This window comes from Eretmochelys imbricata, chromosome 4, assembly GCF_965152235.1.
Source record: "Eretmochelys imbricata isolate rEreImb1 chromosome 4, rEreImb1.hap1, whole genome shotgun sequence".
Classification (NCBI taxonomy): domain Eukaryota; kingdom Metazoa; phylum Chordata; order Testudines; family Cheloniidae; genus Eretmochelys; species Eretmochelys imbricata.
Window position 1 is genome coordinate 82,233,174 of NC_135575.1, and position 19,394 is coordinate 82,252,567.

General features: G+C 41.8%; 1 protein-coding gene across 1 annotated transcript in view; it reads left to right on the top strand.

The window, feature by feature from the left end:
• WWC2 (WW and C2 domain containing 2) overlaps positions 1–19,394 on the top strand; it is a 184,455-nt gene that overhangs the window by 85,948 nt on the left and 79,113 nt on the right. The window contains exons 3-5 of the mRNA XM_077815506.1: positions 13,084–13,287; positions 15,056–15,132; positions 19,093–19,172. Of these exons, the coding sequence (XP_077671632.1) occupies positions 13,084–13,287; positions 15,056–15,132; positions 19,093–19,172 (361 nt within the window). The remainder of the gene's footprint in view (positions 1–13,083; positions 13,288–15,055; positions 15,133–19,092; positions 19,173–19,394) is intronic.

Here is a 19,394-nt window from a genome sequence, read left to right on the forward strand (position 1 = left end):
CCCAGTTTTTAACCTTTCTTCATAGGTCAGGTTTTCTAAACCTTTTGTCATGTTTGTTGCTGTCCTCTGAAGTCTCCGGTTTGTCTACGTCTGGTCCCCACACTGTGGGGCGTGCCCCTGTAGGGGGGTGCGGAGGAACATTCGAGGGGGCGTGGTGGGGCCCGGGCCAGCCCCCGGGGGGTGGTGAGGAAAGGAAGCACTACCCAGCCCTGCTCTGCCCTCAGCTTCACTTTGGCCATGCCCTCGGCTGCAGCACCAGCCCTGACCTTGACCCCTTTCTCCCTGCCGCAGCTCCAGCTCTGGCTCCTGGCCGTAGCTCCTGGCTGTGGCTCTGCTTCCAGGGAAGCGCAGACCGGATAAGGGTGGGACCATTGGTCTACATCTTTCTTAAAGTCTGGTGCTCAAAACTTGAAACAATACTCCAACTGAGGCCTCACTAGTGCCGAGTAGAGCAGCACCATTTCCTCCAATGTCTTACATGGGACAGTCCTGTTAGTATTCCCCAGAACATTAGCCTTTTTCACAATGATTTGACATTGTTGACTCTTATTCCATATGTGATCATTATAATCCCTGAATCTTTTCAACAATATTAACCATCTAGACAGTTATTCCCCGTTTTATAGCTGTGCATCTGATTTTTCCTTCCTAACTGATGTACTTTTGCACTTGTCTTCAAATCTCCTCCCCCCGCCCTTCTGCAGACTAAACAAGCCCCGTTCCCTTAGCTTCTCCTCGTAAGTCATGTGCCCCAGCCCCATGATCATTTTTGTTGCCCTTCGCTGGACTTTCTCCACTTTGTCTACATACTTTCTGTAGTGGTGGGCCCAAAGCTGGACTCAGTACTCCAGATGTGGCTTCACCAGTGCCGAATAGAGGGGAATAATCACTTCCCTCAATCTGCTGGCAATGCTCCTACTAATGCAGTCCAATATGCCGTGAGTCTTCTTGGCAACAAGGGCACACTGCTGACTCTCATCCAGCTTCTCATCCACTGTAATCCCCAGGTCCTTTTTGCAGAACTGCTGCTTAGCCAGTTGGTCCCCAGCCTGTAGCAGTCCCCAGCACTTGTCCTTGTTGAACCTCATCAGATTTCTTTTGGACCAATCCTCCAATTTGTCTAGGTCCCTACCCTCCAGCGTATCTACCTCTTTCCCTCTCCCCCTCCCCCCAACTTAGTGTCATTTGAGACTGCAGTCCATCCCCATCCAGATCATTTATAAAGATGTTGAACAAAACTGGCCCAGGACCGACCCCTGGGGCACTCCGCTTGATCCCGGCTGCCAACTAGACATTGAGCCGTTGATCGCTACCTGTTGAGCCTGACAATCTAGCCAGATTTCTATCCACCTTATAGCCCATTCATCCAGCCCATACTTTTTTTTAACTTGCAGGCCATATGAAAAGCTTTGCTAAAGTCAAGATATATCATGTCCACTGCTTTCCCCATATTCACAGAGCCAGTTATCTCATCATAGAGAGCAATCAGGTTGGTCAGGCATGACTTTCCCTTGGTGAATCCATGTTGACTGTTCCTGATCACCTTCCTTTCCTCCAAGTGCTTCAAAATGGTTTCCTTGAGGACCTGCTCCATGACTTTTCAGGGACTGAGGTCAAGATTGTTTGTCAAGGTTGTTTTGAATTTTGTTTTGAATCTTGAGTGTTTGCAGATACACCAATATGGGAGTGGTTGCAATTTTATAAGCGTGCTCTCCACTCCATTATCTCAGTTATTAATGAAATATTGAATACTACCAGATCCAGAACAGATCCCTGTATGACCCCACTAGATATATCCTCCCAGTTTGACCAAGAATTGTTGATAACTACTCTTGAATTTATGGTCTTGAAACCAGTTATGCACCCACCATATAATAATTTAATCTAGACCGTGTTTCCCTAGTTTGCATATGAGAATGTAAAAAGCCTTACTAAAATCAAGATATATAACATCTACTGCTTTCCTCCCCATTCACTAGGTTGGCCAATAACCATGTCAAAAAGAAATTAGGTTGGTTTGGCATGATTTGTTCTTGACAAATCTGTTCTGGCTATTATCACAGTATTATCCTCTAGCTGCTTACAAATTAATTATTTGTTTGCTCCGGTATCTTTTCAGGTATCAGATTTGAGCTGACTTGTCTATAATTCCATGGGTCATCTTTGTTTCCCTTTTTAAAGATAGGTACTATATTTGCCCTTCTTCAGTCATCTGGGACCTCACCTGCTCTCCATGAGTTCTCGAAGATGATTGCTAACTGTTCTGAGATTGCTTCAGCTAGTTCCTTAAATAACCTAGAATTAATTTCTTGAGGCACTACAGACTTGCTTTAACTACTACTTTTCCTATTATGGCTTGCATTCCTTCCCCCTTGTTGTTAATATCAATTGTGTTAGGCATCTAATCAGCTGTAGTCTATTTAATGAAGACTGAAGCAAAATAGGCATTCAGTACCTCAGGCTTCTTTGTCATCCAGTAATAGCAAAATCCCCTCCCTGTGCACCAAAGATAAAGTTGTGGAACTGGTATCTAGCCCACCAGAGTCAGATCTCAGCCATTTACCTTCCAGGAGTCAAGAATGTTACAGCTGATATGCTCATCAGGCACTTCTCCCAGGGCTACTAATGGGATTTGAATGTTCAAATACTTTGTGGGATATTTCAGAGGTGTGAACTTCCTGCTGCTGGATGTGTCAAATAGGTCCACCTCTGGAAGTGCTGCCTATTCTGCTCAAGAGGAGCCTCTCTTTTTGGGAGATGCCTTTCTCTTTCCTTGGACAAAGGGCCTGTCCTACTAATTTCTTCCAACACCACTAATTATAAGAGTGATGAATAAGAACCCTGACCTCAACCTGCCTGATATCCTCTTAATACTTACCTGGCCGAGGTAAGCTTATAATCTTTACCTGCTTCACCGGTGTGTCCAACAAGTGCTCAAGTTTCTGACCGCCCCCCATCTCCTCTCCCAGGACACAGGTAATGTCCTTCACCCCAATTTAGGGGTCCTTTGTTTCCGAGCATGGCTCATAGATGGTTCATGGGATTAGACTCCACCTGCTTTACAGGAATACAGGTATTACTAAACAGTAGAAGGGAGCCAACTTGAATTATTTACTTTCAGAAATAGAAAAGGTTTAATCACTTTTATCACCATCACCGCCTTGTGCATGAATCTTCTCCGTTTAGAGACATCTTGGATTATCTGATGGATTTTTTTTAAAAAAAATCTGGTTTATCAATTAGCTCTATTAGGGTCATCTAGTTGCAATATCAGCATTTCATTTCCCACTAGAGAGGTTTTCTCTTTGCTCCCCCTATGTCCTTGAGATTTATTAAGGGTCTGAATAATCTTTACCACCAGGTTAAGGATCCTATTTGACTCTTGATGGCAGCCTACTACTTAAATGTCTTTATGGGACCTCCATTTGAAACTATAGTGACCTGCTCCTTATTTCACTTACCTATGTAGATGACCTTTCTAGTAGCTGTCACCTCAGTCCGCAGGGTTGGAGAAATTGGAGCATTGATGATAGACCCCCACTTCCCCCCAATTCCAGAGTGTGAGATATGAGGAGCTGCTACATGGGCTTCAGTAAGTACCTTTTCTAAACATTTTTTGGTCCATGCCATCCGTTTTAGTGCAGTACTTGGTTCTGCTGTACTGTCTTGGACTTGGACTTGATTCTGAAACTGCCTCTTTTCTGGGAGGATATTTCTCGGGAGTCACCTGAAGTGGAGCACCCCAGGGACGCTACTTGAAGAAGAAGAAGAAAAGGTTGCTCACCTGGTGCAGTAACTGTGGTACTTTGAGAGATATCCCGATGAGTGCTCCACTACCTGCCCTCCTTCCCCTCTGCTTTGGACTGTTTTTGTTGCACATACAGATAGAAAAGGAACTGAGGGTGGTTCTCCAGCACAGCCCTGTATACCTTCAGAGCACGGCATGAGGCTGTATAGAGCATATGAGTGGGCCAAATGGACGCTGCTAATGGAAAATGTCTGATCAAGGACTTGAGGGGCACATGCACACCTGGAGTGGAGCACCTACAGGGTCATGCAAGTCTAAGAACCACAGTTCCTGTACAAGATGAGTGACCTTTTTTCTTTTCTATTCATCCTTAGCAATATGTCCACGTTACCACAATTTACCCGTGGCTCCACTGGTGATTCCTTTTTTATTTTGGCGGGTCATTAAATAGCTCCTGATTGAGCTGTATTGGCCTCTTACTATTCTTCCTAGCTTTCCTTTGCATTGGGATAGTTGGTAGTTGAGCATTTTAATATTGTCTGAGAAATGGCTCCCTCTCCTGAACTGCTTTTTCTGTTAGATTTTCTTCCTATAGGACCTTACCTGCCAGTTCTGATTTTGCTAAAGTCTACTTATTTGCTGTCCATTGTCCTTATTCTGCTGTTTTCACTCCTTCCTTTCCTTAGAACCATCAAATTTGTCATTTTATGATCACTTTCACCCAAACTGCCTTCCATCTTCAGATTTGTTAGCAATTCCTTCCTGTTAGTCAGAATCAAGTCTAAAATCGCTTTTCCTTAGTTACTTCCTCCACCTTTTGGAACAAGAAATTATCCCCAATACATTCTATGAACTTATTGGAGATTTTTTTGGGTTTTCCATATTGTTTTTCCAACAGGTGTCCGGCTAGTTCAAGTCTCCCATTATTACCTCGTCTTGTGTTTTTAGATATTTCTGTTTTGTTCTAGAAATACCTGATCCTCCTCCACCACCTCCTGATTTGGTGGTTTTTAGCAGACCCCTACCATGATGCTGCGCCTGTCTGTCTTCCCCTCCCCTTCTCCCCCATCATCACCACCTTTTATCTTTACCCAATGACTTTCAGCTGATCTGCCTCTCACCTCTTTTTGGACCTCAGAACAATAGTATATATTGATGTATAGTGCAACACTTGCTTCCTTTTTTCCCCTATCTGTCTCCTTCCTGAATAAGCAGTACCCCTCTACACCAGTAATCCAGGCATGTGAATTGTTCCACCAAGTCTCTGTAATGCCAACTATGTCTTAATTTGGTTTGTGTATTAGGACTTCCAGTTCTTACTGTTTGTTCTGCATACTCCTTACATTGGTGTATGCACTGCTAAGATGTTGAGTAAATTCCTCCACTCATTGTCCTCTTGTTGGTCCAATGACACTGTTGTAACTTTACTTACATGCGTGCACACACGTCTCCAACTTCTAGCTCTTAAGTCTTCTTTTTTATACCTGCTGGTGGGCTTTGGTCACCTACCAGAGGGATGGATGAGCCTCCTCAATCTTCCTATAATGTCACTGATGTGGGCTCCAGGCAGGCAGCACACCTCTCAGGACATCAGTCAAGTCGATAGATGGATGCCTCTTTTCCCCCTAGAAGGGATTCCGCAACACTAGCATCCTACATTCCCTCCTCTTATGTGTGGTGAATGTGATACCCTCTCACCCTTGAGGGTAGGTGGCTCCCCTTTCTCCAGTCTGCTCCTTATTGCCTGTTGCCCGTACTGCATGCTGATTCTGGACCTTGAAGGATGGGTCTCTGGTGATACAGAAAGTGTTGATATGAAAAGGTAATGACAAGGTATTTTTTTAAGTTGTGGGGATTAAAGTTCTCTTCAGTAGAACAGATCCTTCCCCAGATGTGCTGGATTCCCTTCCATTCTCTGCCAATACGTCTTCATGCTGAGCAGGAGGAATAGCTTGTAATGGTAAGAGTATAGTTCACTATCCATACTCATTAAGTGCTTGTCTCTGACACAGCCAACAAGATTGCTGTTTGTGGTGGAGTGTCTTATGATGTAGACTCTTATTCACTGGAAGCTGGACTGAAACCCCCAAACTCATTTCACGTAAGCTATTGAACAGCTATTGGATGGAAATGCATTTTTTTGTTGTGCTGGGCTGAATTTCAACTAGTGACTTGGAGAGGAAAGGTTCCATATGCCATTACCACTTCTGAGCAATCCAACCCATTAGTGGCATACCTTTAACTGTCTTGATAAAATTCCCATGTAAAACTTTAAGAACCGGAAGTCAGGTATGACAAAACCAATTCTCATTCAAACAAAAACCTTAGAAGGGCATCGTGGGTCATCTTAGTGTGAAATTCGCTTTGAAAAAAATGAACTCTTAATTTTGAATGTCCCGTGAACATTAGAAAGCATGAAAAAGCAGAGTAAGTCACCCAAATGATCACTGCTTCTAGAACTTTAGCATTACATTATCAGGAAAGGGCAATAAACTTCGTTCTGTCTATGACTCCCATGTAGAAACTGGTAAACTGTTAGATCAGTAATGTGGCTCTGAATTTTCACGTAAACATACATTTAGCAATGTAACTTCACATAAATATATTTCTTTATCAAATGAGTTGTTTTTCACTCCTTTCTAAAAGGCCATATAGTGAAAACTAGCCTCTATTTCGAAAAGCATCTGTTGAGGGGATTTTAAATCCTTATCTACGCATGAAGGCTATTCTGGGATAGCTTTGAGTGGAGTAACTATTTCTGAATAAAATCACATTTATAGTGAAATAGAGTTTCCACTCTAGAATAGCAGTGCTGGCCAATTTCCCTGTGTAAATAAGTATCTAGTCCCTTAATCCTGAAGTCACAGAAGGGACCATATTAACAACTTTCCAGGAGGCAGAGGGGTGCTTATGAATGCACATATTCTAAAATAAGCTCACATAACCATAATATTAATTTGTATATGCAGTTTTGAGAGGCAAAAAGAAATTGCTTTATTAAGTTTGTCAGCAATAAAAATCTGCCACTGATCAGCTTTGTCCTTGCCCTGCAGTCACAAGGACGGGGTAGGCTACATTTTTTAGGACTCTGTGGGCTACAACTAGCCTTGAGGCCACATATTGAGCAATCCTTACTTAAACCTACAGAGCAAGTACCTACAATATGCTTGAAGACAAGACCTTCCAATCTTGTAAAATTATTCTCCATTGTTACTAGTCACTCTTAAAATACAACTACATCATTGTATCCTTTCAAAATCCAACACTACTGCATTTATCTTATTTGATCGCTGACCCATTCAAATCCTGTTCTGCATCTTCCTTCACAAGAATCATAGAATATCAGGGTTGGAAGGGACCTCAGGAGGTCATCTAATCCAACCTGCTGCTCAAAGGAGGACCAATCCCCAATTAAATCATCCCAGCCAGGCCTTTGTCAAGCCTCACCTTAAAAACTTCTAAGAAAGGAGATTCCACCACCTCCCTAGGTAACGCATTCCAGTGTTTCACCACCCTCCTAGTGAAAAAGTTTTTCCTAATATCCAACCTAAACCTCCCCCACTGCAACTTGAGACCATTAGTCCTCATTCTGTCATCTGCTACCACTGAGAACAGTCTAGATCCATCCTCTTTGGAACCCCCTTTCAGGTAGTTGAAAGCAACTATCAAATCCCCCCTCATTTTTCTCTTCCGCAGACTAAACAATCCCAGTTCCCTCAGCCTCTCCTCATAAGTCATGTGTTCCCGTCCCCTGATCATTTTTGTTGCCTTCTGCTGGACGTTTTCCAATTTTTCCACATCCTTCTTGTAGTGTGGGGCCCAAAACTGGACACAGTACTCCAGATGAGGCCTCACCAATGTCGAATAGAGAGGAACTATCATGTCCCTCGATCTGCTGGCAATGCCCCTACTTATACATCCCAAAATGCCATTGGCCTTCTTGGCAACAAGGGCACACTGTTGACTCCTATCCAGCTTCTTGTCCACTGTAACCCCTAGGTCCTTTTCTGCAGAACTGCTGCCTAGCCATTCGGTCCCTAGTCTGTAGTGGTGCATGGGATTCTTCCGTCCTAAGTGCAGGACTCTGCACTTGTCCTTGTTGAACCACATCAGATTTCTTTTGGCCCAATCCTCTAATTTGTCTAGGTCTCTCTGTATCTCTACCCTTCAGCGTATCTACCTCTCTTCCCAGTTTAGTGTCATCTGCGAAATTGCTGAGGGTGCAATCCACACCATCCTCCAGATCATTGATGAAGATATTGAACAAAACCGGCCCCAGGACCGACCCCTCGGGCACTCCACTTGATACTGGTTGCCAACTAGACATGGAGCCATTGATCACTACCCGTTGAGCCCGACAATCTAGCCAGATTTCTATCCACCTTATAGTCCATTTATCTAGCCCATACTTCTTTAACTTGCTGGCAAGAATACTGTGGGAGACCGTGTTAAAAGCTTTGCTAAAGTCAAGGAATAACATGTCCACTGCTTTCCCCTCATCCACAGAGCCAGTTATCTCGTCATAGAAGGCAATTAGATTAGTCAGGCATGACTTTCCCTTGGTGAATCCATGCTGACTGTTCCTGATCACTTTCCTCTCCTCTAAGTGCTTCAGAATTGATTCCTTGAGGACTTGCTCCATGATTTTTCCAAGGACTGAGGTGAGGCTGACTGGCCTGTAGTTCCCCAGATCTTCCTCCTTCCCTTTTTTAAAGAGGGACTACATTAGCCTTTTTCCAGTCGTCCGGGACCTCCCCTGATTGCCATGAGTTTTCAAAGAAAATGGCCAATGGCTCTGCAGTCACATCCACCAACTCCTTTAGCACTCTTGTATGCAGCGCATCCGGCCACATGGACTTGTGCTCGTCCAGGTTTTCAAAATAGTCCCGAACCACTTCTTTCTCCACAGAGGGCTGATCACCTCCTCCTCATGCTGTGCTGCCCAGTGCAGTAGTCTGGGAGCTGACCTTGTTTGTGAAGACAGAAGCAAAAAAAGCATTGAGTACATTAGCTTTTCCCACATCCTCTGTCACTAGGTTGCCTCTCTCATTCAGTAAGGGGCCCACACTTTCCTTGACTTTCTTCTTGTTGCTAACATACTGGAAGAAACCCTTTTTGTTACTCTTAACATCTCTGGCTAGCTGCAACTCCAGGTATGATTTGGCCTTCCTGATTTCATTCCTGCATGCCCGAGCAATATTTTTATACTCTTCCCTGGTCATTTGTCCAATCTTCCACTTCTTGTAAGCTTCTTTTTTGAGTTTAAGATCAGCAAGGATTTTACTGTTAAGCCAAGCTGATCGCCTGCCATATTTACTATTCTTTCTACACATCGGGATGGTTTGTCCCTGTAACCTCAATAAGGATTCTTTAAAATACAGCCAGCTCTCCTGGACTCCTTTCCCCCTCATGTTATTCTCCCAGGGGATCCTGCCCATCAGTTCCTGAGGGAGTCAAAATCTGCTTTTCTGAAGTTCAGGGTCCGTATTCTGAAGGAACACCTCTGAAAACGCAGCACTCGGTATTTTGTGTAAATAGCTGTGGAGGTGTTTTAAAGCACAATAGCAATAATAAATGTACTGGTTGGGACATGTGTTGCCCATTTAGGGTAAAAACGTGTTGATTGGCTTCTTTGTGTGTGTCGGCTGTCTCTGTGGAAAAGAGCAGGTGACTGTAAACATGGATTTTGTGTGTGTGTAGCTAAAGTTAGTTTAGAGACAGTTTCCGTGTTGAGCTTGTTGGAAAGCCAACTGTGAATAAAGCTGCCCTGCTTTAATCTTTTATGTACTGCACTTAAGTTTTATATGATGGGTCCTCTCTCTCCCTATGCTTGTGTGATGTATACTTTTCCAGTAGAAGTGCACTACACTGTCATGTATCTGTATTTGGAGAAGAGTCACCAACATTATATTCTCAAACCTCTCATTAATTGGGCATCTTGTTGTTTTTGTGAATTTATTTAATGAACTGTCTTATTTTTCTGCCTCCCAGGTATGCCTAATGTTAGCACCAAAAAAGATAAAATTTGAAAGACTATCAAGTATTATTGGTAATTATTATCACCAGGGATCTTGCCTTGGAACAGAAGAAGCTTAAGGTCCTTTACACTAAAAACTTCAGTCAGTACAAATTACTTTGGTGTACAGCTGCTGAAGTCCGTGTATCACTCAGGCATCTGTGCACGATGCTTGCGTCAGCACTGCACCTACTCATCAGGAGTGCTTCTACTGATGCAAGGTACGGTACACCATGATTAGGTATCCCTATGTGCCATGCGCCACTGTCCAGTGATACCTTTGGGGAAATTTTCACAGTGTGTTGTGGGGTTGAAGTGGCTGGTGGGATTGCATCATAATGTCGTTTTTGAGATGATGAGCAGTGTCTGCAGATCTTTCAAATGTGAAAGGTCTCGTTCCTGGATCTGTGTGCCAAGCTCGCCCCAGCCCTTCAATGCATGATACTAGAATGACAGCAGAGAAGCGTGTTGTGATTGCACTCTAAAATCTTGCAAAGCCATATTGCTACTGGTCTGCGGGAAGTCATTTCGGAGTTGGAAAATCCACAGTGGGAGCCATTGCCAGGCAAGTGTGTAGGGCTATTAATTATCTCTGCCTATGGAGGGCTGAGACTCTCGACAATATACCAGATACTCTGGATGGATTTGCATCACGGTCTCTGTTTTGGCACCAGCCCACCTTGCCATAGAGTATATCAACAGAAAGGGCTATTATGCTTTGATTATGCAAGTGCTGGTGGATCACTGGGGATGCTTCACCAGTATCGATGAGGGCTGGTCAGGGAAGATGCATGAAGCTCACATCTTTAAGAAGGCAGGAATGTTCAGAAAGCTGTGGGTACAGACATTCTTTCCTGACTGGAAATGCCAATTGTGATTCTGCGGGACCCCGCCTACCCCTTGGTCCCCTGGCTTGTGAAGCTGTAAACTGGCCACCTTGATAGCACCAAGGAAAGATCCAACTACTGGGTCAACAGGTGCAAAATGAATGTGCTTTTGATAGATTGAATGGACACTGGTGATGGTGTTCACTCACTAGTTGGGATCTCAGTGATTATTCTCAGTGATATCCCAGTGATTATTGCTGCTTGTTGTGTTTTGCATAATATCTGTGAGGCAAAGGGGGAAAAGCTGCCTCCAGGTTGGAGGACAGAGGTGGAGCGGCATTTAAAGTCAGAGTAAGTGGTTGCAGGAGGCTTTGAAAGAACACTTTAACGGTCAGCCACAATATTGTTCTGTAGGCCAGGAGTTTTGGATGTTGCTCAGAATTGAGTAGTGTTTGCTGTACGCTTATAAATGCAGGTGTTGTCCTGAAGCCATTAACTATGTGGGGCGTGCCGTATGTACATTTAAAAGTACTGTTTGCTTTAAGTACCGCTATGCATTCTGCAGTATGTGTTGAGAAGTAATAAAGATGATTTTATTCTCCAAAAATAGAACTTCATTGAGTGGGAAAAGCAGGGCAGAAAAACAATAGGCAAAAAACCACAGGCAATGCAATATAAATTAACAGCATGGAACTTTAAAACTGGAAAGTCAGTAAACGTTTCTCTCCATTTCAGTGCACACACGTAGTTTGTTATGGCTACACGTACACTAGCCGTGGTTCTCACAGGTTAATATATGTGAAACTGTGGTTCTCCTTGCTGTTCCTAGCATAGAGTGATGGGGTAATTATGTGCCCTGTGATGTCACATGGTATGTTGGAGGGTGTTGGTAGGTAGCAGTGACCATGGAGTTCTTCAAGGGCTGCACAGGGTGGAAGTCTGGGATTTTTGGACCTGTAGGTCAACCTGCATTTGGGTTTGCAGCCTGGGGGGACCTGAAGGTGGCAAAGTAGGAAAATGTCTTTAGTGAGGGGCATGGTAATATCAGGAAGTGGAGTGAAACAGGACACTTGCTTATAATAGAGCAGTTTGTATTCTGTGGGATTAATGTTTTTGAAGTGATCAACATTTATTATTGAATATTCCCTTTTGTCATTTGATATGGAGTTATTGTACCTTTAACTGATAAATCTTTAGCTGATAAAACTTTAATCTTGAAGTGAGCCAAGAGTTTTAATGATCTTCTTGTATGTATAATGGAATTGCAGTGTTTAGGTTTCAGATTGGATAGCTTTGCCATGGGGATGACTGAAGAGAACATCAGCTTTCCTCTCCTTTATTATTATAACTTGGTGCAAGCTAACATGGCATTAAGCAGCCAGGAAATGCTAAAGTTAAGGTTGAAAATGCTGCTGTAATTCTGCCCCCTTACATATCTGCATTAAGGCAATCTTATATCATGTGAATCACACTTCTTTCTTGCAATATAATAACCTTTCTACAATCTTGCCTCTCAAAGCCCATGTAAGTATGACTTTAAAGAGTGTTTACCTTGTGCATTTAACAGCATTTTTTGTAGTCAGGTTCACTTTTTCCCATGTTGTTTGTGTGGATAAACAGTCCTCCATTAGATTGCTAATGGCAGAAAAAACACAAATACACATTAAGAAAAATAATTTAACGTTTTACTCAGCAGAGGTGGGGAGAAAACCCTTTTAAAACATTAGGAAAATGTGATTGTAAAACCACAAAAAAATGGTAGAGGGACTCCAGAACAGGTGTAATGCTGGTGCCTGAAAGTGCTTTTAATTAACTTTTTTGAAATAAACTAGATTTCAAGTGGTCTGTGCTCCTTTAAGGGCTTTATATGGACCCAGTTATTTATAACAGAACCTTACCTGTAATTCAGGTGGAAGGCTTTTCCTAAAACGTCAAGGTATTTTATCAGTTCAGAAGACAATGCCAACTGTTTAGAAACTTTTAGAATGTATACTACTATATTACCTATTGTGCATTAGTTGCTCATTTTGAAGTTGGTCTGTTAAACAATATTTAATACACCCTAAAATAATGAAGAAATGCTTTTATAAAAATAAACTACTCCACATGCATACTAGTCAAAGCTTAGTTGTCCTTTTAAGTTAACAAGATAATAAAATGAACTCTTTAAAAAAAGGAAAAAAAAAAAAAAAAAGCATGTAGTACCAAAGCTGCAACATTGGATCCCTTTTAATTTCTTTGAGACAGCTAAACCAACTGAAGAAACTGTGGAGTATCCAGGCTATTTATACAGGCTTCCCAGCTTCTTCCTCCTGACTTATCTTTTTGTGGAGGGACTAGCCCTACCGTCTAGACTTAAACTAGAACTCTGAATTACAAATAAAACCAAAATTGTAGACACACCAAAAGTGACTAGCACACTGAAGTCTATTCACTTGGCAAATTTAATTCATTTAACTAAACTGAAGCTTTTAAAACTATATATTTTTAAGAAACCACACAGATAGAAGATCCCCGAAAACAATGGAGGCAAGAACAAGAGCGAATGCTAAAAGACTATCTCATGGTAGCACAGGATGCGCTCAGTACCCAGAAGGAGCTGTACCAGGTGAAAGAACAGAGATTGGCACTTGCCCTGGATGAGTATGTACGTCTGAATGATGCCTACAAAGAAAAATCAAGCTCTCGTACAAGCTGTAAGTACATTAGAAATGTGTACACTGTAACTCCTTTGATCGTGTTCTGTAATGGCTCTTGTTCTGCAATTCAAGATTAGTCCTCAGTGTTTTGGGCCCCTGGCTGTTTTTCTGACAGCCTTTCCACTTTTTGCTCCTCAAGGCAACTGTGTTCTGCTGCAGAAAGCTCTGGTCTGTCCAATGCAGTTGAACTCCTACAGAAATTTGGGCCAGGCATTTGGCTCTGGAATCTGTTCCTTCACATGGTTTGCTGGAATCTAGATTAGGTGGGTTGGTGTTCTAAGGATACAGGATCACTTGTTCCTTTTTGGCATGCAGCCACCAGGTACTCAGTATGTAAACAGGTGGCAATGATAGATGGAGCAGTAGATTTCACTGCTTGCTGTTGGTAACAGTTTATTTTAATTTTTGCAAAAAATGTGCCGATATAAGGCATGGGGCTCAATAAAAATAAGTGAGATCATATTGGTTTAAATCCTCAGAACAAAGGAGGGAACCTGGTGGCCAGTATAGTGTTTTTGAAAGATCTGTGTTTGGGTTGGTTGACCAAATATCTTACTCTAGGGTGGGTAGTGTTTAAAAAGCAGAAAACTCAACTCCTGAAGAGAAGAGTAGGGGGTCTCAGGCTGTAGGGTTGCCAGGCATCCAGTTTTTGACCGGAATGTTAGAAGTCTGGTTGGCCACCCACAGCAGGCTCTGTGCGGCTCCCAGGAAGCTGCCGGCATCTCCCTCTGGCTCCTAAGTGTAGGGGCAGCCAGGGAGGAACCACGGCCAATGGGGACTGCAGTGGTGACGCCTGTATGCAGGGGCAGCATGCGGAGCTGCCTGGCCATGCCCCTGCCTAGGAGCAAGAGGGAGATACCTGCAGCTTCCTGGGAGCTGCCTGAGGTAAATACCACCCAGAACCTGAACCCCCTCTGGTGCCCCAACCCCCTGCCCCAGCCCTGAGCCCCCCCTGCACCCTAAATCCCTCATCCCACACCCCCAGCCCAGAGCCCCTTCCTGCACCCTTAACCCCTCATTTCTGGCCCCCACTGAGGGGGGCCAAAACGCCCAGCCCAAAGCCCATACCCCCTCCCACACCCTGGCCCCATCCTGGAGCCTCCTCCCACACTCCAACCCCCTCAGCCCCAGCCAGGAGCCCCCTCCTGCACCCCAGAGCCTGCACCCCCACCCCATCATCCCAACCCTGTGCCCCAGCCCGGGGAAAATGAGTGAGTGAGGGTGGGGGAGAGTGAAGAACAGAGGGAGTGGGAATGGAGTGAGTGGGGGGTGGGGCCTCGGGGAAGGGTGGGGCAAGGGTATTCAGTTTTCTGCAAATAGAAAGTGGGCAACCCTAGTCTCAGCCAGCTGAATAAACCCACCTTCCAGAAAACCTATTTGTTGTGAGAGCTCCTTGAGCTCTGAAGATTCCCTCCCCAACAAAGTGTGCTGCCCAGCTAGAAGATTGGTGGCCAGGTGTTGAAAGCAGGGGGAAATGAGGACTTGCCTTGGGTTCCATCCTAGAGGAAGAGTTTCTCCTCCCTTAAATTTTTGAACTCACCCAAATGATGTTAGCAAAAGTAGACGAAAATGTGTTGAGAATTCATTAATTATTGTCACACAGAGATGCTGACTGTACTGTAATAAGAGGTACACCTTAAAAAATGAATATCCATTTTATTTGCACTATTACGTTAACCTCACAGTTTTGGCGCTAAATGAACTCTTCAAGATTCAATGGTTGAAAATAGTTAAATTTTTTTTTTTTTTTTTTTTTTTAAATAAGTATTCTCAGGCTCCTCATCCAGCACAAAATATGACCCTGACATTCTGAAGGCGGAAATCTCCACTACAAGATTAAGGGTAAGAATACTTAATTTAGTTCTACTGGAATTCTGCGCATAAGGTTCGTGACTGCAGTGTGCTGAGCTTGGGCTAGCAGAGATTCAGATTGAGGTCTTTTGCACCCAGACATTGAAACCACCCAGCATTCTGGCTAAATGCTACTCAAGCATTTAATTAAACTGTTAACCAAATCATCCTAAAAATCAATCCAATTAATTTTTAAAAGGAACACACTTAACTTTGAGAAATATATTCGTTGGTTTAAATATGCCTCATAATTTATTTCACCTAGAAAATAATTCAGTAATTGATTCCTTTTTAAAGGCGAAAGCTGGGAAAGGAGAGGGAAAAATCCTTTAAAAGTGCCTAGTATGTGGAGCAACACCCAGTGCTTAATTTAAAATGAGATCCTTTTATTTCTAAAATCAACTTTGGGGCTCTCACAGCAGAATTGGTTTTAAAGTTGTAATGACCAGGATAATTTGGGACTTGTTTTAATCTGCAGATACAAAGTAGTGAACATAAGTGTGCTTCTGTACACAACTACTAAAAGATTTCTGCATATTATAGGCATTGGATTTGGTTATCTTTTTAATAATATGAAAAATAAATAGTTTGATTTATATTTTACACTCTCATGAATTAACCTTAAATAAGGGGGGAAATGGTATAGAATAAATTTAAAATCTAAGTAGGAGGGGGGAGTTCCGTTATGTGAACTGTGGCAAACACTGCATTTTGGACAATTTGCGTTGTCCATTTGGTACAGAATTTTTTATCTTGTCAAAACTTGGTGCTTGAATCGGTGCTAAGGATACATAGTTCTGTATGCATAGAATTTACACAAGGGGTGCCAGTTATAGAGCTTTAAGTGTCCCCTGCTGGACAATTCCCAGCATTTACAGCAGCCCCAAAGTTATGTCTCCTCTTTATATGTAGTCAAAATCACAATTTAGTGTTATCAACAGCCAATATTTGGAAGAATTATGACATCACGTTTAACTTATTTTTTCACATTAACATTTAACACACACACCGTACTGCAGTAAATTTGCTTTCCAGATCATGCGCACCCTTCCCACTCCTCTACCAGGTTCATTATTGCCAGTTACTTAATTTTTAGGGAGTGGCTGGCCAGCAGATTACAGAACATATTTCAGCAGCAAGTTTCAGGAACCCTTGAAGAGGTGGGAGCCCTCTGGGAAGAGGGATTTAAGCCTGTAGGAGAGTCTGACAGGACAACAAGGCCAGGGATGGGAGAAGAACAAGAGCTTCTAAAATAAATATGATGGGGAGGGCAAATGATTGCCTCTACATGTGGATGGCTCCCTTTAGGAATGGCTAAGGCATTTAACCATATTTATTTCCAGAAAACTGGCAGAAAGCTAATGTTTGTACCAATATTTAAAAAGGGTAAACAGGATGACCTGGGTAATTATAGGTCTGTCAGTCTGATGATTCCAAGCAAGATAATGGAGCAGCTGATACGGGACTGGATTAATAGAGAATTAGAGGAGGGTAACATAATTATATGTCAGTCACCACGGGAAAACAGATCTGTCAAACTAATGTGAGATCTTTTTTGATGTGAACACAGGTTTGGTTGATAAAGGTAATAGTGTTGATGTAATGTACTTGGACTTCTGTGAGGTGTTTGACATGTACTGCATGACATTTTTTGAGTAAAAAAAAAAACCTTGATATAAAATTTACATGGCACACATTAAATGGAGTAAAAGCTGGCTGACTGATAGGTCTAAAAATGTAATTGTAACAAAACCCATAGTTAATCATCAAAATTATATTAAAAGTAACTAGAAATTTTGACACAACCAAGTTTTTACCATTTTCTCCTGGCAAAGAAGCGAACCCCACTACTTTTGTCTACCACCACTTTCCCAGTACCCTTCTTGTGACTTACATCGGTCTAATCTCACATTGTAAATTCCTTGGAGTAAGGGCCTTGTCTTTTTCATTTTCTTTGTAAAGCAGCAACTCTACCTGTGGTACCATATACAAAGAATAGACAATGGTGGTATAGAAAGACTATATCTGCATTAGTTTAGGATGTCTGTGCTACTTACTTCAGAGTAGCAGCCGTGTTAGTCTGTATTCGCAAAAAGAAAAGGAGTACTTGTGGCACCTTAGAGACTAACCAATTTATTTGAGCGTAAGCTTTCGTGAGCTACAGCTCACTTCATTGGATGCATCCGAAAGCTTATGTTCAAATAAATTTGTTAGTCTCTAAGGTGCCACAAGTACTCCTTTTCTTTTTGTGCTACTTATGAGTGCTAAAGCCATGATTTATAGAGGTCATTCTAACTTAATGAGTGCCAAAAAACCTTAATATGAAACCATCCTGTATTCTATTTGCCCTGATACAAAGCCCATTGCAATAAATGGAAAGAATTGACTTTCATGAGTTTTGAATCAGACTCTATTTGCTACACTTCACAGAAAAGAAAATTAAGGCTGTTTTGAGGGGCAAAAAATGTAATGGGTTTTTTTTTTATATTGCTTATGAGTCAACTATATGGTTCATAGTAGATGAAGAAGAGAAATGTTATTGAATACAGTTTTTGAAAGCTTTAAAAGTTACATAAATAACTACATAAATACAAAATAATGTTGTAATTTTAAATATCCTCTATCTCATGACTTTCCAGGGCTGGGAGCAAGTGTTGTGTGTTTCACTGGAAAGGGGAGAAGCTCCATTTTCCAAATGAGACAGCACTGATTTGTAGCCCTTCTGATTTGTATATTGAACCTTAAACTGGTCACTGGTGCAAGACTGAATATTGTATATCCTGGGCTTCTGGCAAATGTAATATTGAAGCTTAAAGTCCATCATGGCAGGGGAAGGTAGGAAATATTTGGCAGGGTTTTCATTTTCAAATAACAATTTTTTAAAAAGTTAAAAGTAGTCCCAAGGCAGACTGGCTAGTGTTCAGAGTGGAAGTAAGGCTGTCAGAGGTGTCATAAGTGCAATTTATCACAAGACTCCACAATTTCATGTGGGTATTACTGCCACAATGACATCTGTAATGTATTAAGTAATTATTACTTACTTTAAAGGGACACTGTCCCATAGCTGGCCTCCACAGTTAAGTTTAGTTTATTTGGAAAGTTTTGACATGACATGTAAAAACCGTTCCAACAGAGCTTTTTGTTTTCACTGACAGACATTTTTGGATGGCACATCCCAATCTGTCTGTATTTGAAATAGCAACATTAGGGTGAAAAAATAGGAATATTCCTTTAATCCCCATTGGACTGAGGAGATTTTTTTTTTTTTTGGTTAGAGTAGGAAAAATGTTCTCCTCAAATGTTCCTCCTAAATAAATATAGTTGGTGTGTATGCGTTTGTAGCCAAAACAGACCAGCCTTGTGATTGAGAATCTAGAAACTGATTTGTTTAGAAACAAAAGTGAAATTGACTATTCTGTTCTTGTTTCCAGGCTGGGTGAAATGCAAAAAGTAAACAAACAGCCTAAACAGACAAGCCAACGTACTAGTTTTATAAAAAGGAACAGTTCATGAGGAGACTAGGAACACTTTCTCTTCTGACCCTATTGAAATATAACCAGCTGAGAGCTTCTTGGAATGACCAAGTGAAAATATTATAACAGAAAACTTAAAAAAATCTGACTGGCTCTCTAAAATAGTTACCATGCATGCTTAACTAGAGAAAAGTAAATTACATTTTAAAATTCTCTCAGGTTTAGTAACCTAGTGTCAATGCTAATAAGAAATGTGTTTTAATCTGATGTTGTCCCTTTAACACAGAGGTAAATTGCACACAGACTTCAAGAGGATAACAGAATGCCTTTTTTTTATATAACTGCTAAAAAGCATCACACACAGCAATTTACCTTTTTTTCTTATCTAATGTAGAGTCTGTATTAATTGTTGGAAACCATGTGTTACACTATTTAACAAGAGGAATTTTCTAATTCTTGCTTTGATTTCACACAAAAGGTTAAGAAGCTGAAGAGGGAGCTCTTTCATATGAAGCAAGAACTGCTCTATAAAGAACAGGGCTTTGAAACATTGCAACAGTAAGTATAAGAAAATAATTGAAATTAACTTAAATAATTCATTCTACTTGTTAGGCTAAACCGAATACAATTATGATTGCACAGATTTGCAGTGAAAAGACTAGGAATAAGAAAATGGCTGGAAAGAATCCACCCAAAATAAACTGTTTCCAAAGGGCTAAAGCTTTTTTTATTAGGCTCCAGAGAATCGATAGAAACCACAAACCTGCTTTGGGAGTAAAA